The sequence below is a fragment of the Polypterus senegalus genome, chromosome 10, assembly GCF_016835505.1.
Source record: "Polypterus senegalus isolate Bchr_013 chromosome 10, ASM1683550v1, whole genome shotgun sequence".
Lineage (NCBI taxonomy): Eukaryota > Metazoa > Chordata > Cladistia > Polypteriformes > Polypteridae > Polypterus > Polypterus senegalus.
Window position 1 is genome coordinate 152,103,432 of NC_053163.1, and position 27,786 is coordinate 152,131,217.

The window sequence follows — 27,786 nt, forward strand, 5'->3', positions numbered from 1 at the left end:
CGCAAGCTACTGGTAGTTCTCAACCCCTTTCCAAGTAGGGTTAATGAATCCTACATAAATCTGAAAACTTGATTAGTCCAATTAGGGGTGGGCGATCTTTCCAAAAAAATCACATCACGATCCTTTCAACACAAAATCACAATCCATTATCTGAATTGCAATCTCTCTTTTCAATGCGGCAGACACTTAAGAGAATATCCAGACTGAAACTCATCAAGACCTAAGTAACACTTTATTTTAAATATCAAACAAAGTTCAATTGTTCTCTCGTTCGCTAGCTAAGCGGAGTTAAGGCACACACCACGAAGATGGTGAGTGAGTGAGGAAGGCCCCTCCCCTCGGCCCGCTACGTGGATCTCGGATTCGCGCAAATAAATGGGTACGGCAAACGAACTCTGATACACAGCGAAATGAGAGAAGTCGCAAAATCAACTGGGATGTTCAAGTAAATTATAGAAAAAAAATGATCGAATTTGTAATTCTCTCGTGAAAAGCGGACAGACAGACAGACATTGGATTTTCTATATTATATATTAGTAAACCTTCAACATAATATGCAGTTAAAGTCTCAATAGCATTCTCAGCGTTTCTGGAGTTTAGTAGAGCCAGATAACTAGAAGAATCTTCACCAAGCAGCTCTGAAAATGTCTGCTTTGTTTGGGTCTCCATACCTCTTTGAGTCTGACATGAATGTCATGAAGTCAAAGTTCAGAACAAGACTGACAGACAAACATTGAAATGACTCCAGAAGAGTGAACCTCAGTGGCTCCACTCCACCAGACACCTCAGTACCAGTCACCTGACTAACTAAACAACACATCACACATGCAACTGGACCTGTGAATAAAGTGACACGGTGACATGTGACAAAATGACAAATGAAGAAGTCATATCTGTGGATTTGGAATTGCATTGTTTTGTTTTGACAGCCATCCATCCATCCATCCTCTTCCGCTTATCCGGGGTCGGGTCGCGGGGGCAGCAGCTTAAGCAGAGAGGCCCAGACTTCCCTCTCCCCAGCCACTTCTTCCAGCTCTTCCGGGGGAATCCCGAGGCATTCCCAGGCCAGCCAGGAGACGTAGTCCCTCCAGCGTGTCCTGGGTCTTTCCTGGGGTCTCCTCCCGGTTGGACGTGCCCGGAACACTTCACCAGGGAGGCGTCCAGGAGGCATCCTGATCAGATGCCTGAGCCACCTCATCTGACTCCTCTCAATGGCGGCTCTACTCTGAGCTCCTCCCGGATGACTGAGCTTCTCACCTTATCTTTAAGGGAAAGCCCAGACACCCTGCGGAGGAAACTCATTTCAGCCGATTGTATTCGCGATCTCGTTCTTTCGGTCACTACCCATAGCTCATGACCATAGGTGAGGGTAGGAACGTAGATCGACTGGTAAATTGAGAGCTTTGCCTTACGGCTCAGCTCCTTTTTCATCACGACAGACCGATGCAGAGCCCGCATCACTGTGGACGCCGCACCGATCCGCCTGTCGATCTCACGGTCCATTCTTCCCTCACTTATGAACAAGACCCCGAGATACTTGAACTCCTCCACTTGGGGCAGGATCTCACCCCCAACCCTGAGAGGACACTCTACCCTTTTCTGGCTGAGGACCATGGTCTCGGATTTGGTGGTGCTGATTCTCATCCCAGCCGCTTCACACTCAGCTACGAACCGCTCCAAAGCGGAAGAGGATGGATGGATGGATGGATGGATGGATGGATGTTTTGGCAGCATTCATGTTTTAATTCAATAGTGTGAGATACACGAGAAAATGCATACAGACTTACAAAATGCACTTGCAGGTGAACTCAAATCTTTTTTGTGATATTTTAATTGAAAATGTGAGATTTTGTAAATGTTCAGGTAAAACAAGCTTATTCAGTTTGTTAGGGTTGAAATAAGCGATGAGAATAAGCGTTAGAAAACATGAGAAGCTCTTGGCCATTGTCATTTTCTAAAAGAAGCTCTCAGAGGAAAAAAGGTTGGAGACCCCTAATCTAGAGCCTCAGTAATTGAACCCTCATCTTTGAGGCGGTGCCACACCACACCTAATATATGGACTATCCGGGGCCATAGTAGAGAAGTTGTCTCCAATGCAGTCTTATGAGTCCTGTGTTCATGGTTCAAATTGTGCCTCTAAGCAGCAGCCTTTTACAGAAGCTCCATATCTATACTAATAAAAGGCAAAGCCCTCACTGACTCACTAATTCTCCAACTTCCCGTGTAGGTAGAAGGCTGACCCCATCTTCACGAAATTTGGTAGGTGGCTTCCCTGCGCTAACCAAAATCGATGTACGTACTTATTTCGGTGGTATGATGCCATATTGAACTTTCCAATGTCACTAATTCTCCAATTTCCCATGTAGGTAGAAGGGTGAAATTTGGCAGGCTCATTCCTTACAGGTTACTTACAAAAGTTAAGCAGGTTTCATTTGAAAATTCTACATGTAACGGTCATAACTGAATCCTACTTACGTACATATATACGTCCATAGTCTGCAGCTCAGTCGCCGTGTGAGGTGGAGTTGCGTCCCCCATCACCACGCCTCCCACGTAATTGGCTGCCTGCCCATATAAGGCTGTCCTTCACTCTGGTCTCTTCATTCCCTTCCTTGCTTCGGCATGGTATTCATGTCTTCTTGCTGATAACTGCAGCCTTTTTATTTAATCCACTGCTTCTCCTGTTTTATTGTTCATTTATTATGCTTATAGTTATTGTGTAGGTATTTTAGACTTAGTTTACTGTTCAGGTACCCATTTCTTTTACTGTTCCAACCGTACCCCCATTACCATGTCTATCGAGATGATCACCATCGATCAAAGAACTGTCACTTACCGAGTGGTTTCCATGCCCGGAGATGGCACCTGCCTTTTCCATTCTCTGTGTTACATATTGCACACCCATATCAGGCTCACTCTTGATATCCGGAGGAACATTGTGTCTTATGTATTGAATGACTGGGACAGGTTCAAGGTGTGGACTGATGACGGTACAGGAGATAATTAGACTACACAGGAGCACTAGAAGAGTGAAATGCTTAAGCCCTTCACCTATGGTTCTGCATGTGAGTTGATGGCTGCCGCTGAATTGTTCGGTTGTCGCTTTCAAGTGTACCGAAATGGCCAAATATTTTACACCTTTGGACAACCGCCAATGCCTCTTAAACATCTTAGATTCACAGGTGACGATTTCAGCAGTGGACACTTTGATGTTTATGAATGTTTCAACTCTCAAAAGCTGGATGCAAAGTTATCGATGAAGCTCGTTGTATGCTTACAACGCTTGATGGATGCCGAATGTCACTTCAACACAACGAGTCCTGCAAATACTGTCATGATTGAAACAAACCATGAAACTCAAACCGATTATGACAGCAGCAATCCAAGCTGTGAGAAAACAGTAAAAAGGAGGCATGTCAGACGTCGTGGTACATTTTCTGATGCAGCTAGACGGAAACAGCTTTGTGACGCTGCCGCCAAATACTTGCAGAAAAATCCACAAGTTAATACCGGGAATGCCTGTTAAACATCTTAGATTCACGAGTACCGATTTGGGTAGTGAACACTTTAATGAATGAAACCTGTTATCTTTACAACTGTTGACAAACACGGAATATAACTTGAACACAACACATCCTCCAAATACGAACCTGATTGAAAGAAATAATGACAATCAAATCCTTGATGACAGCAACACTCATATCAATGACAAAACAATTACTTTGACAATCATGTTACGTTATTTTTAAAATGTTTCCTTTTCTTTTTCATAACTTCTTTAACACACTATTTCTCCGCTGCAAAGCCCGGGTATTTTGCTAGTTTATAATAAAAAGCTTCTGTAAAAAGTCAAATCCCCCCACCCCGTATCCCCCTAGGGTACAGATAAAGTCCTACCTAATCTAATCTATCAGTTTGATTTGCTGATGTTCTCCCTGTTGCTGTGTGAGTTTTTCCCCTGCTGCTCCACATCTACCAAGACTTGCAGATTAGGTTGACCAGTAACTCTAAAATGACCCCCCAATCTGAGTGAGTGTGTCAGCCCTGTGATGGACGGCACCCTTTCCCTCTTTGCACCCAGGTATCTGGGTCCCCTGACTACCCTAAATGAAATAAAGTGGCTTGAAGAAGGTCATCTATCTATGTTCATTACCATCCATCCATCGATTATCCAACCCGCTATATCCTAACTACAGGGTCATGGGGGTCTGCAGGAGCCAATCCCAGCCAACACAGGGCGCAAGGCAGAATGCCAGCCCACCGCAGGACACTGTGTTCATTACCCATCACCACATGTCTTACCCTCCTGAAGCTCCGCCATTCCCACGGGTTGTCTTTTGAAATAATGAACGTCTGGGCTTCTCTTACTGCCTTCCAGGTCAGAGTTTGCTATTAACAAACTGAAGCGGGCTGGTGCCAAAGCGGGAATGTTCCTGATCCGACGGAGCCCCAAGGAATTCAACGATTACTTCATCACCATTTGTGTAAAGGTGAGTGCGCATGTGTGATTGGTGTGTGCCCCCTACTGGTCAGTCCTGGGTATGTATGTGGCAAAGAGTTCTTGTATGACAATACAGTATTTACTTACTTGATTCTGTTAAATTTGGTGTTGGCACTTAATTTTGGATTAAACTATTTTTAACCCCTCGGGGATTAATAAAGTGTACTAAAAAAATAGTCATTTGTCATTCTTCTACATTTACCAGCCTGTTGTGTTTTCCTATCTTTATTTATTTAAAACAGTTTATTAATTTTATTAAACTCAGATAACAATCCATACATGTTTTCCTATCTGATTTAATTATTAGATATTTGTCTCACTCTTTTATATAAGATCAATAGCCAGTACAATTGTTATAATTATTGTTTTATCAAATATCACTTAGCAAGACTGACAGATGTGAAGAACTGGAAACGTTGTGCTTTAAATTCCAATACCTTACACAATAAATCACACTCTAGGGGTCTTCATTCGTAAAATCCCATTGTCCTAAATTTTAAGTTCAATGAGGCCGCACCCTGCTGGGTCCCTGTGGTGTCATCTGCCATTTCTGGTGGCTCAGTCTGCCAAATGTAATGCATGGGCGCCCTCTGCTGGTCAATGCTGCACATTGCCCACTATACAATGTACGAGTGTCAAAGTCAAATCCTTGAACCCTGCGACTTTTCATTCCAGTCACTTTCTTAATTAGTCACTAATAAATTATCGTTGGTTTACTTTAGTCTAGTTAATTCGATTTTTGTGATCCAGGGTTGTTAATTGTTTCTTTTTTACTTCCATGTAAATGGAAATTTGGTGACCAGGTCAAAATTTTGCCATCGTGTTGAATTCAGATTCTGATCCGATGACGTTCAAAACATCGAAAATTAGATTTCCGCATGGCATCTGTGGAGAATCAAAATTCATTTTCACCTTCTAAAAAATTACATTTTTTTTCAGGAAATGATGTGTTTATGGGTTGGCACCCTGCCTGGGATTGGTTCCTGCCTTGTGCCCTGTGTTGGCTGGGCTCGTCTCCAGCAGATCCCCGTGACCCTGTGTTCGGATTCAGCGGGTTGGAAGCTGGATGGATGGATGGATGGATGATGTGTTATTTTGTGTCGTGTTGAGTTCTCTGGATGATTACATCCTAGCAAAGATTACAAAAAAAAAAAAAAACTTAGAACAGACATTTTCTGAGGTATCCAAACTGATTGCAAACACCAAAACTGACCTGTCTCCTTCAGACAAGTTTTATCGTGTTTTGTAGTTATGGGCTCCCATGATAGGTCCAGTTTAGCCCGTTGCTTTCTTCTATATCCCTCAAAAATGATTTGACCGTTACCCGACAATAACGATAACGATAGAGATCTTTTAATTTTTTGCAGTCTGCTCTGTTTAGGAACCGGACCAAGCTGATTTATTTGCCAATGATGCTCTCAAAACGTTTTTTTAGATAAAGTGTAATTTACATGGAAATACTGTATGGACCATCCCATACCGAGTTTTTCAGGAAAATAAGAATGAGATGTGAAGCGAGCCAACAGATGATCACATAACTCAAGAGTGGCCTTGAATGGAGTTCATGGAGGTTCACCTTTTATCCTCCAATTATGGTCTCAAATGAGAACCTTATTCTTGGTGTGATTAAATTCTATGGCTTCAGTGTATCCTCATTCTGACATCACAGACATTTCCAATTCCAATCCTTCTCCAGTTCTTTCAAAATTCTCCAATCCATGCTTGTGCTGATTTCAGTTCTACCAGATCTTAAAAGTTCCGTTTTGTTATAGAGGAGTTCCATCATGATATCCATGATATGCTGGATATCATGGCCGGCCTCTACACTGGTACTGTGTGTGCTGTCCAGAGAGGAGGCAGATGCTCTGTGTTTTTCCCAGGTGATTCTGGGGTCCCTCAGCGGCGTGTTCTGCTCCTACTCAGTTCAATGCTTGTAAGGACTGGGTGTTTGGGAGGGTCGTGTGGTCCAGAGGCTGTGGGGCATCTGTTGGTGAAGAGAGATTCACTGATCTTAGCTTTGCTGACGATGCTGTGATCTTCACAGAGTCAATGGAGGCTCTGATCGGGGGTCTCAAGGGACTGAGTGAGGAGTCTGAGTGTCTGGGCTTGCGAATATCCTGATAAAAACCAAAGAACCAGGCCTTTAATGACCTCTTGGGCATGAACATCAGCAGTGTGTCTGTCTGCCGAGAGAGTGTCGACCTCATCGAGAGGTTTACTTACCTCGCCAGTGACATTCATGTGTCTTCTGATGTCCTATGAAGTCAGTAGAAGGACTGGGAGAATATGGGTGGTCATGAGGTCACTGGAAAAGAGTGTGTGGCACTCCTGATATCTCTGCAAAAGGACAAAAGTCCAAGTCTTTAGAGTCCTGGTGTTTTCTGTTTGTGAGACATGGATGCTATCCAGCAACCTGAGATGAAGACTGGACTCCTTTGGTACCGTGTCTCTTCAGAGAATCCTTGGGTGCCGCTGGTTTGACTTTGTGTTGCTCATGGAGTCCCGAATGAGGCACATTACCTGCATTGTGAGGGGATGTCAGTTCCGGCACTACAGCCATGTAGCGCAAGTTCCTGAACGTGATCAGGCTTGCAGGACCCTCATTGTTGTGGACCCGAGTGGCTGGACCAGGCCAAAGGGTCACCTACGTAACACCTGGCTACCGAAGGGTGGGACTGGACTGCGTGTCTGACTGGGGGGGTTGCCAACCAGGACTTCAAGCTGTTTTGTCATGTGGTGGGTGCGGCAAAGCACTGTACCAGTGCAGACTCCTCAACCTGACCTGACCTTTAATCGCTTTATTCTCAAATCTCTATAAAATTCTCCAGTGCAAGGATGTCCTATTTCTGATTTTATCAGCTCCTTTATGTTACAGTGGAGTCCAATTCTGATGTATTCCAGGATGCCTGCACTTTGAAATTAATTTTCTGTTACTCATTTCTATCATTCCATAATCCTTTTATTCTCCAATTTCTATAAAATTCTCCAATCCATGTGTGTCCTAATTCCAATTTCACCAGATCTTAGAGTTCCTTTATGTTACAGTGGAGTTCCATGCTGATTCATTCCAGAATGCCTAAACTTTTAAATGAATTTTCTTTTCTTGTATTCTTTTCCATCATTCCATAATCCCTTTATAATCCGATTGCTTGTTAGTTCTCCAGTCTGTGTGTTTCCCAATTCCAAATCTACCAGATCTTTATGTTACAGTATAAGAGCTCCATCCATCCTGATATATTACCGAATACCTCCACTTTACCGTCATGGAAACTTTTCTTTGTGTGGTAACATGCAGTGCATCATTACTTTGTTATTCCCACTTAACTCCAATTCTTTTGGTTTCCGAGGCGTCACAAATGGTTGAGTTTAATGACCTTAAACTGCTCTCAGGACAGCATTTTGAGATTTCATTATTTTCTATTTCATTCTAATGCCTCTAACCCGTAAATATTACCCATTAATGGCAGATCTTGTCGTGAGCTTTTTAGGTTACCAATGAGTCTGTCTGTTTCACCGGATTATCTACTGTCACCTGAAATGACAAAATCCTCAACAGCGTCTGTCTCACTACCTCTTGTAATGAAAAGAATGGCTCATCAGAGAAGCGTTCTTCATAAAGAATACATTAAATTGACTAAAATTCTGTTTTTTTTCTTGCAGACACCCCATGGAATTGAATACAAGGACTGCCTGCTACGGAAGGATTGCAGCTTTCATCTCTTTGGTGTCACACGTAACTTCAACAACCTCAAAGAGCTCATATTGTACTACCAGAACAACGGGCTGACCATAGCAGGGGTGCCTGTGGATCTCAAAACGTGGTGTTCCCCGCAGCCAAAAGGTCAGTGAAGTCATGCCATTGAATACCCCAACAGTATAGGCAGGGCCGGATTAAGACCCTTAGATGCCCTAAGAACTAAGTCATTTTGGTGCCCCCTTACATTAGTAATTCAAAATATTAAAACAATAACAACTAGAAAGTATTTCTAGTTTAAAGGTTTTTTTGAAATGTACAGTTTTTTATTTTGACATGAAAACCGTAGATTTACCATTTTGATTCTTTCATTTATTTATGGCTTTTGTGTCAGTTTAGCAAATCTATTTACACATAGTACAAGATTTGAAGAATATTTTGTGAAAATTTTGTTAATAAATCTTTATTAGTAAAAAAGTTATATTATTATTATTTTCACTTTTACATAATGTAAATGAATTTAAAAATATCCCAAAATCAAATTAAATAGACTTACCAGAATATTTTTTCCTCAAACTGGGACGCTTTTTTTGTTTTTGCTTAAAACAGAAAATAACGCTTTCTACGCACCAGAAATGTATTTTAAGTTAAATAACCTCATGGACCCCGTGATCATCAGAGGTGACTGTGCAGAGGGTGCAGACCTTTAAATATCTAGGAGTGCAGCTGGATGACAAATTGGACTGGACTGCCAATACTGATGCTCTGTGTAAGAAAGGTCAGAGCCGACTATACTTTCTGAGAAGGTTGGCATCCTTCAACATCTGCAGTAAGATGCCGCAGATGTTCTACCAGACGGTTGTGGCGAGTGCCCTCTTCTACGCGGTGGTGTGCTGGGGTGGCAGCATAAAGATGAAAGACGCCTCACGCCTGGACAGACTTGTTAAGAAGGCAGGCTCTATTGTAGGATTAAAGTTGGACAGTTTAACATCTGTGGCAGAGCGACGGGCACTAAGCAAACTCCTGTCAATCATGAAGAATCCACTGCATCCACTGAACAGGATCATCTCCAGACAGAGGAGTAGCTTCAGTGACAGACTGCTGTCACCGTCCTGCTCCACTGACAGACTGAGGAGATCGTTCCTCCCCCACACTATGCGACTTTTCAATTCCACCCGGGGGAGTAAATGCTAACATTAATTTTATTTTATTTTTTTCATTTTTAATTACTATTTAATTTAATATTGTTTCTTTGTATCAGTATACTGCTGCTGGATTATGTGAATTTCCCCTTGGGATTAATAAACTATCTATCTATCTATCTATCTATCTATCTATCTATCTATCTATCTATCTATCTATCTATCTATCTATCTATCTATCTATCTCAGATACTGCGGTGGGCTGGCGCCCTGCCCAGGGTTTGTTTCCTGCCTTGCGCCCTGTGTTGGCTGAGATTGGCTCCAGCAGACCCCCGTGACCCTGCAGTTGGGATATAGCGGGTTGGATAATGGATGGATGGATGTATAACAGATAATTCACGAAACACAACAATTACGTGATCATTTTTAATCAACCATTAAGTATTATTTAAAAATATAAAAACATTGTTTTGAATGAAATTATTTTCACAATATTTTGACATATCATGGTGTTTAAGGGAATCACCATGAAATGGGAATTCCCCATCGTAGATGGCACCAGTATGCACAACGCACTGTGTAAGGCACCATCTACAAACAGTGACGGCATAGGGAGGTACAGGGAGGCATTATTCATTTTTCATAAAATTTTGAAAATGGCTATAAATTTAATAATTTATGTGATAAATTCGGCCATGAAAAATTTTTGTGGTGCCCCCTTCACCCTTGGTGCCCAAAGCATGTGCTTGCTTTGCTTATATGGTTAATCCAGCACTGAGTATAGGAATTAACCGAGATGTTTATTAAAAATATACCCTGGGGGACAGACCCCAAAGTATGAGGGACATTCAAAAAGTTTTCCGGGTGGAATTGAAGGGTCGTATAGCGTGGGGGAGGAACAAACTCCTCAGTCTGTCACTGAAGCTGCTCCTCTGTCTGGAAATGATCCTATTCAGTGGATTCTCCATGATTGACAGGAGTCTGCTCAGCGCCCGTCGCTCTGCCACGGATGTCAAACTGTCCAGCTCCGTGCCTACAATAGAGCCTGCCTTCCTCACCAGTCTGTCCAGACGTTATTCTTTATGCTGCCTCCCCAGCACACCACCGCGTAGAAGAGGGCGCTCTCCACAACCGTTTGATAGAACATCTGCAGCATCTTATTGCAGATGTTGAAGGATGCCAGCCTTTTCAGAAAGTATAGTCGGCTATGTCCTCTCTTGCACAGAGCATCAGTATTGGCAGTCCAGTCCAGTTTATCATCCAGCTGCACTCCCAGGTATTTATAGGTCTGCACCCTCTGCACAGTCACCTCTGATGATCACAGGGTCCATGAGGGGCCTGGGCCTCCTAAAATCCACCACCAGCTCCTTGGTTTTGCTGGTGTTCAGGTGTAGGTGGTTTGAGTCGCACCATTTAACAAAGTCCTTGATTAGGTTCCTGTACTCCTCCTCCTGCCCACTCCTGATGCAGCTCACAATAGCAGTGTTGTCAGCAAACTGTTGCACGTGGCAGGACTCCGAGTTGTATTGGAAGTCTGATGTATGTTGGCTGAACAGGACCGGAGAAAGTCCAGTCCCCTACGGCGCTCCTGTGCTGCTGACCACAATGTCAGACCTGCAGTTCCCAAGACGCACATACTGAGGTCTGTCTGTAAGATGGTCCACAATCCATGCCACCAGGTGTGAATCTACTCCCATCTCAGTCATTCTGAGTCATTTTTTAAAAAAAGTTTTTTTTATCTATAAGAATGTCAGTTAAAAGGAATGGATCATTTATTTAGTCTCTCATAAAGACTCATTGAGCATAGTGGACCTCAGTTTAACGAGAATACTCCAATCGGTAAGAGTTTAATTAATTAATTTTTCTTTTACATATTTATAGAATTTCGTGATTTTGACTCCAATAAATAATAGTTTTTATTATGTACATTTACAGATTTTACTAATATTCTGGCTGCAACTGGGAGTTGGGTGCCAAAGGCGCCAGGGGGGCTTCCCCCCTAGTGTGTTATATAAATGTAAAAAAATATAATTAGTAGTAGTACAGGGTGGGCCATTTATATGGATACACCTAAATAAAATGGGAATGGTTGGTGATATTAACTTCCTGTTTGTGGCACATTAGTATATGTGAGGGGGGAAACTTTTCAAGATGGGTGGTGACCATGGTGGCCATTTGGAAGTCGGCCATTTTGGATCCAACTTTTGTTTTTTCAATAGGAAGAGGGTCATGTGACACATCAAACTTATTGGGAATTTCACAAGAAAAACAATGGTGTGCTTGGTTTTAACGTAACTTTATTCTTTCACGAGTTATTTACAAGTTTCTGACCACTTATAAAATGTGTTCAATGTGCTGCCCATTGTGTTGGATTGTCAATGCAACCCTCTTCTCCCACTCTTCACACACTGATAGCAACACCGCAGGAGAAATGCTAGCACAGGCTTCCAGTATCCGTAGTTTCAGGTGCTGCACATCTCGTATCTTCACAGCATAGACAATTGCCTTCAGATGACCCCAAAGATAAAAGTCTAAGGGGGTCAGATCGGGAGACCTTGGGGGCCATTCAACTGGCTCACGACGACCAATCCACTTTCCAGGAAACTGTTCATCTAGGAATGCTCGGACCTGACACCCATAATGTGGGGGTGCACCATCTTGCTGGAAAAACTCAGGGAACGTGCCAGCTTCAGTGCATAAAGAGGGAAACACGTCATCATGTAGCAATTTCGCATATCCAATGGCCTTGAGGTTTCCATTGATGAAGAATGGCTCCACTATCTTTGTACCCCATATACCACACCATCAATTTTTTTGTTCCAACAGTCTTGGAGGGATCTATCCAATGTGGGTTAGTGTCAGACCAATAGCGGTGGTTTTGTTTGTTAACTTCACCATTCACATAAAAGTTTGCCTCATCACTGAACAAAATCGTCTGCGTAAACCGAGGGTCCTGTTCCACTTTTTGTTTTGCCCATTCTGCCAATTCAGTGCGCCGATCTGGGTCATCCTCGTTGAGATGCTGCAGTAGCTGGAGTTTGTAAGGGTGCCATTTGTGAGTAGCTAATATCCGCCGAAGGGATGTTCGACTAATGCCACTCTCCAGTGACACGTGGCGAGTGCTACGCTGTGGGCTCTTGCTGAATGAAGCTAGGACAGCCACTGATGTTTCTTCATTAGTGACAGTTTTCATGCGTCCACATTTTGGCAAATCCAACACTGAACCAGTTTTACGAAACTTAGCAAGCAGTTTGCTAACTGTAGCATGGGAGATGGGTGGTCTCGTAGGGTGTCTTGCATTGAAATCTGCTGCAATGACCCGGTTACTGCGTTCACCCGACATCAACACAATTTCTATCCGCTCCTCACGTGTTAACCTCTGCGACATGTCAATGGCTGTAAACAAAGAGAAACTTGTAAATAACTCATGAAAGAATAAAGTTACATTAAAACCAAGCACACTATTGTTTTTCTTGTGAAATTCCCAATAAGTTTGATGTGTCACATGACCCTCTTCCTATTGAAAAAACAAAAGTTGGATCCAAAATGGCCGACTTCCAAATGGCCACCATGGTCACCACCCATCTTGAAAAGTTTCCCCCCTCACATATACTAATGTGCCACAAACAGGAAGTTAATATCACCAACCATTCCCATTTTATTTAGGTGTATCCATATAAATGGCCCACCCTGTAGTACTAATAGTAGTATCGCACAAAAGCAATTCCTCGAGCTCTCCATGAGACTTCTGCACCTGTCCACAGGTCGTTCAGCCCACTCGTCCTGAGCAAACCACTCCAGCTCTATCAGGTTTGAAGAGGGGTAAGAGACAAGACCCCAGTTAGAGCAGGTTCTTGAAGTTCAACCCTCTTAAATCTGCTTATGGATGCGTTGACTGGTGGGATGAAAGTCCAGTCCCCCTGGTGCAGGCTTTGTGCTGATGACATTGTGTTGTGTAGCACCAGAAAACAGGAAGTGGAGGGGAAGATAGAGGAATGGAGAAGGGCTTTAGAAGATAAAGGGTTGAGGATAAATAAGAAGAAGAAGGTGGAATATGTGAGGTTTAATGACAGGATTCAGAAGTGAGCCAGCATGGAGAGCTATTGAAAAGAGTGGATACGTTTAAATATCTAAGATCAGTGGTATCCTCAGATGAAGACTTTGATGCAGAGATAACCCAACAGAGTGCAGTGTGGATGGAACAATTGGAAGAAGGTATCAGAAGTGTTGCGTGATTGAAGAATTAAGGCAAAGATTAAAGGTTAGTTTTTAAAGACAGTGGTAAGACCAACAATGATGTATGGAGCTAAGACATGAGAAGTCAGGGGGGTGCAGGAGACGAAGTTGAATGTGACAGAAATTTTAATGTTGAGATGGATGTGTGGAGTTAAAAAATAGGACAGAGTAAAAAATGAAACAATCAACAAGTACAACAAAAGTGAGAGAGATATCTAAGAAAGTACAAGAAAGTAGATTGAAGTGCTATGGAGATGTGATGAGGAGACACAATGAAGATGTGGACCAAGGAATGATGGCAATGGAACTACAGCTGAAGAGAAAGTGAGGGAGGCCAAAGTGGAGGTGGATGGAAATAGAAAATCTGAAGAAAGGAGTCTGACTGAGGAAGAGTTGTGCGGAGAAGGTTGAGCACACATATCAAGCCCACAAAGCAGTTGGAAAAGGTGAAGAGAAAGAAGAAGAAGAAGACACATTCAGAAAGTAGATTCGCCAGCATTGTAAAGTGCGAGGTGGAGTACGCTTACAGAATGTGTGGGGAAGATAGCTCAAATCGGGTACTGACATCCCTATCTAACATCATGGGGCGCTGGGGAAAAAAATTGCCTATCACCAAGCCACATGGTGATGTTTTTTAAGGACAAATTCACAAGGTCACAGTCAAACAAAAAAACGTTGCTGTGAGAAATCCTTTGGTGAATGTTTCCTGATCAGCACTACATATTACCTTACAACTTGGTGAGGTTTTGTTATTTTAGTATAAGAGAGTGACAGGTGCACCACAAGTAGGACACATTAGTTTCTTTGGTGTTTTATAACTCATATTGTCACCCGTCAAAGCCGTTACCAATTCTAAAATTGTTGATCTTAATATGTCTTATTATGAAAAAACGGGATGAGCAAAACAATATGCACAAATTTGTAGCACACTTCTGTGTTTTGCTGTGGAGAAAAACTTTGGACTTTTACGAATTGGACACTGCCCAGGAATGAATCGGCACCTTGTCCTGCTTAAACAAGAAGCCTGAGTTGGTTTTTACTTTGGACCCAATGTTGCCCAAATAGACAGGGTCATTTCTACCCATTTTAGTACCCTATGCAGTTTACTGTTTGGCAGTCCTCACCCCTCCTCTCTGTGTACAATGGGGCTTACAAAAGCCAATGGGCTTAAACAATTGTTTAGTTTATCCATGCCAGGAAACAGCATTGCAAGCGTCTGCTGTCTCCTGGTGGCCCAAATCAGATTTAGGAAATTGACATGAGATTGGCTAATATTTAAATTTCATTTAGAGAGGTTTCTGGCATTGTTACAGGTTAATTACATACCCCAAAAAAATTAATAGCTATTATTCTGCTTAAGTAGAAAAGGAGCTGCAAACGTCTAAGGTGTAATGAGTATGACACACCAAATTGTTATGAGTAAAAATCTTTGTTGCACACCAACATCATTTGAATTAACACAAAAAATAAGTGTTTTAGGAATTTCTCTCCAAAACATTGATTTTTACAGTGCATAACTGTTTCCAGCAGGGGGTGCACACTCCCTGAGAATGGGTTCATTAGTGATTGCAGTGCAGTACCAACCTAAATCTATATAGATATAATTTGAACAGTGATATCCCTCCCCAGTGGTACTGCAGTATTGTTAATTAATAATCACTTTGGCAGAATACACTTAGCTTGAGTTTAATGTCGGCTTGTATGGTAAATAATAATAAGACGAAGAAAGCCAGTAACAAAACCTTGTCCTGGAGTGTGAGTCCAAGAAATGGTGTCTTTTGTTGTCGTCAAGTGTCAAGCATGGGAGGCGTTTTCAGGAAGAGGTGGCGACATCATTGATCCGGCTGTTGGCGTCGAGGTACCAGGCAGTTTCCAAGGCTTTTTATACTGTTATACTGTTGATAAGGTGCCACATGAGAGGTTGGGCATCAAGCTGAAAGAAGTGGGAGTTCAGAGAATTGGCTCTGACACAGGAAGCAGAGGGTGATGGTGTGAGGAACCTCATCAGAATTGGCCGATGTTAAGAGTGGTGACCAGCAGGGGTCAGTGCTAGGCCCGCTGCTATTTTTAATATATATATAAATGATTTAGATAGGAATAAAAGTAAGAAGCTGTTAAGTCTGTTGATGATATCAAGATAGGTGGATTAGCAGATAATTTGGAATCCGTTATATTATTACAGAAGGGCTTGGATAGCATAGAAGCTTGGGCAGATTTGTGGACGATGAAATTTCTTCTTCTTTCGGCTGCTCCTATTAGGGGTCGCCACAGCGGATCATTTTCTTCCATATCTTTCTGTCCTCCGCATCTTGTTCTGTTACACCCATCACCTGCATGTCCTTTCTCCCCACATCCATAAACCTTCTCTTAGGCCTTCCTCTCCTCCTCTTCCCTGGCAGCTCTATCCTTAGCATCCTTCTCCCAATATACCCAGCATCTCTCCTCTGCACATGTCCAATCCAACGCAATCTCGCCTCTCTGACTTTGTCTCCCAACCATCCAACTTGAGCTGACCCTCTAATGTCCTCATTTCTAATCCTGTCCATCCTCCTCACACCCAATGCAAATCTTAGCATCTTTAACTCTGCCACCTCCAGCTCTGTCTCCTGCTTTCTAGTCAGTGCCAAAGTCTCCAGCCCAAATAACATAGCTGGTCTCACGACCGTCCTGTAGACCTTCCCTTTCACTCTTGCTGATACCCGTCTGTCACAAATTACTCCTGACACTCTTCTCCACCCTTTCCACCCTGCCTGCACTCTCTTTTTCACGTCTCTTCCACAATCCCTATTACTCTGTACTGTTGATCCCAAGTTTTTAAACTCATCCACCTTCACCAACTCTACTCCCTCATTCTCACCATTCCACTGACCTCCCTCTCATTCACACGCATGTATTCTGTTTTAGTGGTCCTACTGACCTTCATTCCTCTCGTCTCTAGAGCATATCTCCACCTCTCCAGGGTCTCCTCAACCTGCTCCCTACTCTCGCTACAGATCACAATGTCATCAGCAAACTTCATAGTCCACGGGGACTCCTGTCCAATCTCGTCTGTCAACCTGTCCATCACCATTGAAAATAAGAAAGGGCTCAGAGCTGATCCCTGATGTAATCCCACCTCCGTCACTCCTACTGCAGACCTCACCACAGTCACGCTCCCTCGTACATATCCTGTACAACTCTTATGTACTTCTCTGCCACTCCCGACTTCCTCATACAATACCACAGCTCCTCTCCTCACCCTGTCATATGCTTTCTCCAGGTCCACAAAGATGCAATGCAACTCCTGCTGGCCTTCTCTAAACTTCAACATCAACATCCTCAGAACAAACATCACATCTGTGGTGCTCTTTCTTGGCATGAAACCACACTGCTGCTCACTAATCATCACCTCACTTCTCAACTGAGCTTCCACTACTCTTTCACATAACTTCATGCTGTGGCTCATCAATTTTATCCCCCTGTAGTTACTGCAGTCCTGCGCATCCCCCTTATTCTTTTCCTCTCTCTTCACCTTGCGCCTTATCTCATTGTACTCTTGTCTACTTTCTGCATCTCTCTGACTATCCCACTTCTTCTTTGCCATCCTCTTCCTCTGTATACTCTCCTGTATTTCCTCATTCCACCACCAGGTTTCCTTTTCCTCCTTCCTCTTTCCAGATGTCACGCCAAGCACCCTTCTTGCTGTCACCCTTACTACATCTGCTGTAGTTTCCCAACTCTCTGGTAATTCTTCACTGCCACCCAGTGCCTGTCTCACCTCCTCCCTAAACTCAATCTTGCAGTCTTCCTTTTTCAACTTCCACCATTTGTTCCTTGAATCTGCCCTCACTCTCTTAATCTTCTTGATCTCCAACGTCATCCAACAGACCACCATCCTATGCTTCTGCTTAACTACACTTTCCCCTGCCACCACTTTGCAGTCTTTAATCTCCTTCACACTGACTCTTCTGCATAGGATGTAATCTACCTGTGTGCATCTTCCTCCACTCTTGTACGTCACCCTATGTTCCTCTCTCTTCTTAAAATACGTATTCACCAGAGCCATGTCCAGCCTTTTGACAAAATCCACTATCCTCTGACCTTCTTCACTCCTCTCCTTGACACCATACCCACCCATCACCTCCTCGTCTCCTCTGTTCCCTTCACCAACATGTCCTTTGAAATCCGCTCCAATCACCTCTTTCTGTCCCTTGGGTACCATTGTTCATCACTTCATCCAACTCACTCCAAAAATCTTCTTTCTCATTCAAAGCACACCCAACTTGCGGGACATATGCACTGACAACATTCATCATCACACCTCCAATTTCCAGCTTCATAATCTCACTCTGTCTGACACTCTTTTCACCTTCAAAACACTCTTGACGTGCTGTTCCTTCGGAATCATCCCTACTCCATTTCTCCTCCCATCCACACCATGATAGAACAATTTGAATCCACCTCCAATCCACCTGGCCTTACTCCGCTTCCATTTAGTGTCTTGCACGCACAATATATCAACCTTCCTTCTCTTCATCATATCTGCTAACTCTCTGCCCTTACCAGTCATACTGCCAACATTCAAAGTTCCTACCCTCAGTTCCACTCTATTTACCTTTCTCCTGTCCTCCTGCCTCCAGACACATCTCCCCCCTTCTTCTTCTTCGGCCAACAGTAGCCCAATTTCTGACAGCACCCTGTTGACTAACAGTACTGGTGGCAGTCATTGTTAACCCGGGGCTCAGCCAATCCATTATGGAAATTTTTATTGTTGTCCGCATATTGCTTTGGGAAAATTTTACACTGGATACCCTTCCTGACGTAATCCTCCCCATTTATCCGGGCTTGGGACCGGCACAAAGAAACACACTGGTTTGTGCATTCCCTGTGGCTGGGTTTACATTTACTGAAATTTAATGTCAGTAAATGTAAAATATTACAAATAGGAAGTTAAAATGTTATGTTTGAATACACAATGGGCAGTCAGAAAATCGAAAGTAGATCTTATGAGAAGGATTTAGAAGTCGTAGAGGACTTGACATGATTAAATGGCACCTTGGCACCTTGATGTGTGGAGTACAAGTCACAGGAGGTTCTGCTCAGGCTTTATAACACACTGGTGAGGCCTCATCTGGATTCCTGTGTGCAGTTTTGGTCTCCAGGCTACAATAAGGACATAACAGCACAAGAGAAGGTCCAGAGAAGAGCGACAAGGCTGATTCAGGGCTACAAGGGATGAGTTATGAGGAAAGATTAAAAGAGCTGAGCCTTTACAGTTTAAACAAAAGAAGATTAAGAGGAGACCTGACTGATGTGTTTAAAATTATGAAGGGAATTAGTGCAGTGGATCGAGACAGTGACTTTAAAATGACTTCATCAAGAACACGGGGACACAGTTGGAAACTTGTGAAGGGGAAATTTCACACAAACATTGGGAAGTTTTTCATTACAACAAGAACGATAGACACTTGGAATAAGCGACCAAGTAGTGTGGTAGACAGCAAGACTTTAGGGACTTTCATAACTCGACTTGATGTTATTTTAGTAGAATTAAGTGGACAAGACTGACAAGCTTTGTTGGGCTAAATGGCCTGTTCTCGTCCAGATTGTTGTAATGTTCTAATGATTCCAGGGATACAGAGGATGAGTTATGAGGAAAAATTAAAAGTGCTGAGCATTTAAAGTAGATTGCGAGGTGGCATGTGTTTAAAATTATGAAGGGAAATAGTGCAGTGGATCGAGACGGTGACTTTAAAATGAGTTCATCAAGAACACGGGGACACAGATGGAAAATTGTGAAGGGTAAATTTCACACAAACATTTAGAAGTTTTTCTTTACACAAAGAACGATAGACAACATAGAAAGGAAGAACGTGTAGCAGACACCATCCGGTACGTTAACTGAAAAACTTCATGCCATGAAAATTTCAAAGTTATACTAAGCAGTACAAAGCATATAGCATAGCATGGAGTCCTTCAGCAAATGCGTCGTTCTCAATAGAGTCAAAACTGCCACCACAATCTGACCCAAGGTCTCCGTATTCTGTATCACTAGCATTCTGTAACGTTTCTGGGACTTCCTCACCCGTATGTTTTCCTTTCTGAAGAAGAAGACATTTCCTTGTAGAAACTTCACATCTTATTGTGGTTCAACCAAACAATTCCCATGCACTGTGACAGACTCTTGTGCATGAGGGTACGTGAAGATAAACTGTCGAACATGCAATTCATTTCCTGCTTTTTACGCACAGCAGTGACATGGAACATGAATGAGCAGCCATAAATATTCATCACTGAAATGCTCTGAACCCCTGTGTGTGGCTCGACGCAGGTGGGATCTTTGATAAAAAACAGGTTTATGCAGCTGTGATGCACTGCCCGCCCTGTCATATACTTGTGCAAATCACATATTTTACTAATAAAAGAGAGTGGACAACATAGAAACTTATGATTTATTTGAAACTAGCAAAATACCCGCGCTTCGCAACGGAGAAGTAGTGTGTTAAAGAAGCAATGAAAAAGAAAAGGAAACATTTTGAAAATAACGTAACATGATTGTCAATGTAATTGTTTTGTCACTGTTGTGAGTGATGAGTGTTGATGTCATATATATAGATATATATATATATATATACAGTAAATATATATATATTTACACACACACACAAACATATATATATACATATCTATACATATACACATATATATACACACACACATATATACATACATATATATATCTACATATATATATATACATACATATACATACACACATACATACATACACACACATATATACACACAAATACATATATATATATACACACACACACACATATATAAACATATATATACATATACATACATATCTACATATATACACACACAGCTATTTCGTATCAGTGCAATACGCTGTTTGTTAAAACGGATGACACCCGCTCTTACGTGCAAGTCTGCGTGGATATTATGAACTATCGTATTTGTTCAAGTTCTATTTAAATTTTAAATAGAAGGAATTTTTATTTAGTCGACAGAAATATCTTTGGTAGGAATGGTAAAACAGACAGGAATATTATTCCTGAATAAATCAACTCAAACCTTAAACAACTTATAATATTTTGCTCTCCATAAAAATATATCCTGTCTAAATTATACAAGTTAGAAATAAAGTAAACATTAAAAGAACAAACATTCAAATTTCTTTACTCTTATGTAATTTTATATATAAAAATAAACTTAGATTTTAAATATCCCAAAAGATTTTGCTCTCCATAAAAATATATCCTGTCAAAATTATACAAATTCAAATATGAACATGCTGCATAACAAAACCTGGAAATATAAATAAAATGTGTTCCTTTCAGCAATAACAAATCAAATCATTCAGTTGTCTTTGCTCATATGTCATTTTAGAGCTGGACGCCTGGCATCTTTTTGGCACAGGTTCGTTTCTGTTTGGTGTGAGGTTCTGTGTTGTGGAGATTCTCAGGATGGATTGCAGGTGCTCATCAGTGAGGCGACTCCTGTGTGCTGTTTTGTTAGTCTTTATCACTGAGAAGAGCTTCTCACACAGATATGTGCTACCAAACATGCACAAGGTTCGAGCCGCATGTAGACGGACTTTTTTTGTTCTTCAAAGTCACCAAAGCGCCGTGCAAACTCAGTGCGCTCAGTTTATCAGCAAAGTGCGTATTTGGGAACACCGTAGTGACGACTTGGTTTAACATTACTTGGCAACAGGGAAAGTGGGGCAAGTGGTTGTGTCTCCCATAAAAGCAGCTTCAATTGAAATCACTTTGTGATTGTGCACGGTAAAACGTCCGCTGAAGTGTCAGATTCTTATTTAATTCTTCTGCTTTCTGTATCTTCTGCATTGCATTCAGGTTACCCTGATGTTTTGTCTCATAGTGCCGTCTTAGATTAAATTCTGTAATTACAGCCACATTAGCTCCACAAATGAGACACACGGGTTCAGTAAACATATACTCAGCCTCCCATCGGTTTTTAAAGGCTCTATTTTCAGAATCAACTTTTCTCTTCAGCATCGTGTGAGCTAGCTTCGCAATAACTTGCAGCATCATAAGCTAGACTTGATTAACGCGGTAACTGTTCGGCAAGGCAGCTGAAGCGCTGCATTATGGGATCTGTAGTTTATTGTGTTACCAGCGCTTCATATACCCGGGCTTTAATAACAATAATACAGTATATAAAATGATCTCGGGCGGATATAATTACGCCGGGCGGATGTGGCCCGCTGCCCTTGAGTTTGACACATATGGACTAAATAGAACTTGAAAAGATATATTTTTCAAATGTGATCGCAATTCAGATAGAGTTGACGCGCACTACAGCCTGCATGCCTCAATAAGTCATCCTCCCTCGCTCTTACTTTTTACCGCTCATCTAATGAATACACTGAGTATGGCTTTACCAAAACAATCATTGATGGCGAATAAAGTATCCATTATTCGAGTATGTAGATCGGGTTATATATATATACATATATATATACCCGCGTATCAGCGAGAAGTAGTGTGTTAAAAAGCTAGAAAAGAAAAGGGAACATTTTAAAAATAACGTAACATGACTGTCAATATACAGTATTTGTTTTGTGAGTGTTACTGAGTGTTGCTGTCATCAAGGATTTGATTATCATTATTTCTTTCAATCAGGTTCGTATTTGTAGGATGTGTTGTGTTCAAGTTACATTCCGTGTTTGTCAATCGCTGTAAAGATGACAGGTTTCATTCATCGATTCGTTTCTTACTGCATCAATAAACAGCTCGTCTTCTTCTTTATCTGAGACCTGACACACTGCATGCACGGGTTTTTTTTACACTGTCTTCCTTTAGCGGGACATTGACTTTTTCCAACGTGTGCTTTGTTTCCGCAGTAGTTGGATTTATGAATATGCTTGTATGTATCAGACGCTTCATATTTTTGCTGCCTTTTCAATTGTGTAATTCGGTTTTGTTCAGCTCTTTGGAACTGTTGCTTTTATCTGTGCACTGCGCCAGTTCACGTGAGCCTCTCGGTGTACATGCATCGAAGGTTCCCAGCTGTGCTGGTGCCATCTCGTGCTATGTCCATGGCTGTATTTAATGTTACCTTAGTCCTGGCACTTAAAACTTTCTCTCGCAGTTTCGCTGAGTTTGTGTCAAACACCACCCTGACCATCTCATCTTCCTCTCCATAAGCACAGTCCTTCACCCGTGAATATTTAGTGGGAGTTTGCTATTGGATTGCCGCTGACGGACGGGCCTTATATGGGCAGGCACTAAATTACAAACGCCAGCGCAGCCTGTCTATGAACTTAATTTAAAGTGTAGGTTTACATCGTGCTTTGTTTCAAGTAGCAGAACTCATGAATATGGTTGTATATGTCACTCGCCGCTTCTTATTGTTTAGCTGCCTTCTCAATTATATAATGCATGTTTTCTTCAAGCGCTTTTTTGAGGTCTTCCTGGTTTTCTATGTACTGCGTGATTACGTGGGAGGCGTGATGATGTCACACGAAACTCCCCCACGGCGTTGAAGCTCATCTCCATTACAGTAAATGGAGAAAAACTGCTTCCAGTTATGACCATTACGCGTAGAATTTCGATATAAAACCTGCCCAACTTTTATAAGGAAGCTGTAAGGAATGAACCTGCCAAATTTCAGCCTTCCACCCACACGGGAAGTTGGAGAATTAGTGATGAGTCAGTGAGTGAGTGAGTCAGTGAGTGAGTGAGTGAGTGAGTGAGTGAGTGAGTGAGGGCTTTGCCTTTTATTAGTATAGATAAGACACCCCAGGGTATGTAAAAATACTATTACTGCTTTGGATTGATTTGTGGGTTTATTGCAATGTGCACCAACAACTTTGAAATATGGTGGTGTGCCACTGGCGGGACGACTCCTGAATCAGTGTCTACGTCTTATTTGTCTTGCATTTTAGAAATCTAAAGCTTTTCTTTGCATTTGATGTTTCTGGTAGAGCTCACCAACCTGATCGTTGTCAGAAGTAACTGCTCCCTGGAAGCACCGGCGTCACCCTCACTCCCGTGTCGACAGGCCATTAACGTACAGTTCCAGATGGTGAAGAAGGAGGATCTAAAATGGGTGAGTAGACCTCAGAAGGCGCAGAGTCATTTCTTTGAAAATTCTTTCCATGCATTCAGTCTGTCGTGAAAGATTTTTGACCTACGATTGAACTGAAAAGGTGGAAGCTATTGTGAGTTCAGAGGTTTTATTTCAATAATTTTGGAGCTCATCTATCAAAAGGTGGACATGGTCATTCAAACGGGATGACGCCAAGGGCAGCTTTGGAAATCACAGTTGATTAACCCCTTGAGAAAGTGGAAAGGCATCTTTATCTTGATTTTTCTGTAATAAATAATTTTTAGGGCAGTTTTCTCTGGTTAACTGATAGTTTTTGGTGTCACGGTATACATATGTTATTAGTTTCTCAATTTTATGTTCAGGTAAAAATGAAGCATAAATTGAAAATACAAGACATGAATGGGTGTTAAAAGCCTTGATGTCTGATGCTATCCTTTACAGGGTGACAATCTGGGTCAGGGCTCATTCACCAAAATCTTCCAAGGATTCAAGATGGACAACAGAGACGGCGAAGTGCACGAGACGGGGGTTCTTTTGAAAGTGCTGGATACCCCCCACAAATCCTGCTGGGAGGTAAAGTACCCCCAACTCTCTTTTGTTCAGAGTTTAGAAGTTTGATCATAGAGTTCAGTACAAACTGTACCACTGATGCCAAACACTCACTGTGTATGGAGTTGGTGCTGTGGCATCTTCATGTCCACGTTTGATTCAAGGCTGGGGACCACCATATTTGGAGTTTGCATGTATGTCAATTCCATTGATCTACGGGAGGTCTTTCGGGAATATAACAGAATCTGCATATATGGAAGGATTAATCCTATAAGAGAAATGGGATTGTGTATGAGCAGGACACAAACTCAGCGGGAGAAACGGGTGTCGGGTTGTAGAGGAAGTGAGATCACTCGTCTCCGGGCATGGTGTCCCTCTGAACTGATGATAGAAAAGGAGATGGCATTAGCATCAGCACCCCATTGTTCAGTTCGGGGTTTGGGACTGCTTATCTAATGAGAACCTTGAAGATGCCCCCCTAAGTGCAGGTACTTGACAATATTCTGTATACACAAAATGTCAACAACATTTCTTTCTAGAGCACACTTTCATACAAATGATTGAGCTCAAAGTGCATTACAAGATGAAGAAAGAAAAAAGAAAAATATAAAAATAAGATTAGGCAATGCTAAGTAACAAAGAGTAAAATTCAGCAGAAAAAAAACAAACAAAATCTGCAGGGTTTTTGAGGCCACAAGACCACCCAGGCCCGTCTAGGCATTCTACCTAACATCAATGCTCTCAATCAGTCCTCAGTGCTTTCAGGCTTCACATGGAAGAATTTGATGATGATGATGGTCATGTGGACTTCTAGCCTTCAATCAATCAATGTAGGGACATCACAGTGCCCTGATCAGGTGGTGGGGGCGCAGATGACCACCACAGAAAACCGGAAAAAGAACAGCAGAGAAAATAGGGGTTAGTACGGATTTCGGAGCCACCATGAATGATAATGATAATTAAATGCATATACAGAGTATGAGGGTTACACTAAAATGAAGCTATTGTATGAGAAAGCCATGTTACAATAACAGGTTTTTATCCGTTTTTTAAAGGGCTCCACCATATCAGCCTGGTGAATTTCTATCTGTCAGCTATTCCAGATTTTAGGTGCATAACAGCAGAAGGCCGTCCTCCTCACCACTTCTTTTAAGTTTAGCTCTTGAAATTCTAAGCAGACCCTCATTTGAAGATCTAAGGTTACAATTTGGAGTGTAAGGTGAGAGGCCTTCTGAGATATACGACAGAGTGAAATTATTGAAGGCTTTGTAAACCATCAGCAGTATTTTAAAGTCAGTTCTAAATGGCACAGGTAACCAGTGTAGTGACGCTAGGACTGGGGTGATGTGCTCGGATTCTCTTTTCCTAGTTAAGATTCTAGCAGCTCCATTCTGCACTCGTTGTAATTGATGGATGTCTTTTTTGGGTGGTCCTGAGAGGAGTGCGTTACAGTAATCTAGTCGACTGAAAACAAAAGCGTGAACTCATTTCTCAGCATCTTGCAAAGGTATAAGAGGTCTAACTATATATTATAATGAAAAAATTCTGTCCTAGTAATCTGATTAATATGTGATTTAAAAATTAAGTCAAAGTCAATAATGACCCCTAAATTGATTACCTCTCTATTTTAATCCTAATGCATCAAGTTTATTTCTAATAACCTCATTATATACATTTTTGCCAATCACTAAGATTTCCGATTTCTCCTTATTTAGTTTGAGAAAATTACTATTCATCCATTCACAAACACAAGTAAGACATTGGGGGTCAGTGAATCGAGAGAGTCGGGGTAATCAGGTGCTATTGATAAATGCAGTTGTGTGTCATCAGCATAGCTGTGGTAGCTCACGTTATGTCTTGAGATAATCTGACCTCATTGAAACTTGGAGATCGAGAAGAGCAGCAGACCCAGGAGAGAGTCTTGTGGACCACTATACAGAATATCAGGTGTTATTGAAGTTTAATTACCACAATTAACAAAGAATTTTCTACCTGTCAAGTAAGACTCAAACCAATTTAAGACCCTGCCAGAGAGGCCCACCCACTGACTGAGGCAATTTCTAAGAATATTGTGATCAGTGGTGTCAAATGCGGCACTCAGATCTGGGAGGATGAGAACAGATACACAACAACATCTCTCTGCATTTACACGCAAAGACATTTACTACTTTAACTACTTTGTCCAGGATCGTTTTTCTTTTGAGCCTACTTAGGTTATGTGGGAATGCTAATAGGTTATCCTGATGAACTGGAATGAACGGATCAAAGAATAGGACTGGGAAGATACAGCCCATGTTAACGTCCCAGGGTCTTTGTGTGCAAGTGCTTGATTTCTAGGACTGTGATGAATGACGTTCCATTCAAGATGGGATCCTCCATTTTCTCACATTACTCTATACATAGAATTGCATCTTTTGGCCTTCTTAAAGTCTCTAGGATTCTGCTACAGAATGTTTACCAAGTGATTTCATTTGCTGTTTAGAGTGTAGAAATGGATGATCCAAAAGTTATGTGTGCAGAGGAGAGCAGTGACTGCTATCTTACTTCATGAGTCGAGTGTCCTGCATGTGGCTCTTGTCTGGCTGGAGTTTGCACGTTCTCCCACTGTCAACGTGGGTCTTCCTCCTACTTAGCCAAAGATGTGCAAGTTAGGTTACCAGGAACCTTGAATTTGCCCCTTGTAAGTGTGTGTGTGTGAGAGAGAGAGAGAGGGGGTCCTGCAATACACTAGCGTTGTGTCCAAGACTGTTTTCTGCCATAATCCAAGGGTTCTTGGAATAGGCTGTGACCCCAGTGACCCTGACTTAGATAAAGTGGGTTTGAGAATAAGTGGATTAAGTGGATTATGCTTTTCTTGTAACAATCACAATGACGAGGCTCTGTCACTCCAGAGTGAATTTCATTAATGTTCTTCTACTCTTTCCACAGTCATTTTTCGAAGCTGCCAGTGTGATGAGTCAACTTTCCCATAAGCATCTCATTCTTGTCTATGGAATTTGCATTCATGGATCAGAAAGTGAGTGATGCTTCATCTAGTCTCACACTTTAAACTGTCCATTTAGTGGCACAGCATGGGTGAATTGTGAACTAGTGGGAGCTGAAAATTCCATTTGGCCTCCTTGTTCTCAGAAAACTTCCATTTCCGTGTGTGTAAATATGTCTCCAGGATGCCACTCCTTAGACCTCCTCTGTATATTGTTGGATAACAAACAGTTTTGCTTTATATAGTTTTATTGCCATAGCAAACATCATTCTTCACTTTGGACAACTGCCTCTCTATTGTTACAATTAGAGAGTAAAATCAGGAAACTCAAAGGACAACTCACTCATCTGGGGTCAAACGGGAAGTGAAAGGTGTGGAGTCCTGTTCTGCATTCCTTGAGCTGCCGTTCTAGGACACTGGCTCCTACAGGGATTTGTTAGTTTTATAGCTTCTTTCCATAGACTCTCAAGGCATTTTACAGTACGTGTATGAAAAGGAGCCTTGGATTTCACTTATCTGCAAAATAAAGTGAATTACAATAGTTGTCTGTATGAATGAGAACACCCAGCAACCTTTCAATATAATATAATATAATATA

At 41.9% G+C, this 27,786-nt stretch overlaps 1 protein-coding gene across 1 annotated transcript in view; it reads left to right on the forward strand.

The window, feature by feature from the left end:
* Nucleotides 1–27,786, forward strand: part of jak3 (Janus kinase 3 (a protein tyrosine kinase, leukocyte)) — a 191,114-nt gene that overhangs the window by 102,011 nt on the left and 61,317 nt on the right. The window contains exons 9-13 of the mRNA XM_039767079.1: nucleotides 4,379–4,490; nucleotides 8,162–8,342; nucleotides 23,532–23,656; nucleotides 24,098–24,229; nucleotides 27,134–27,221. Coding sequence (XP_039623013.1) covers nucleotides 4,379–4,490; nucleotides 8,162–8,342; nucleotides 23,532–23,656; nucleotides 24,098–24,229; nucleotides 27,134–27,221 — 638 coding nt within the window. The remainder of the gene's footprint in view (nucleotides 1–4,378; nucleotides 4,491–8,161; nucleotides 8,343–23,531; nucleotides 23,657–24,097; nucleotides 24,230–27,133; nucleotides 27,222–27,786) is intronic.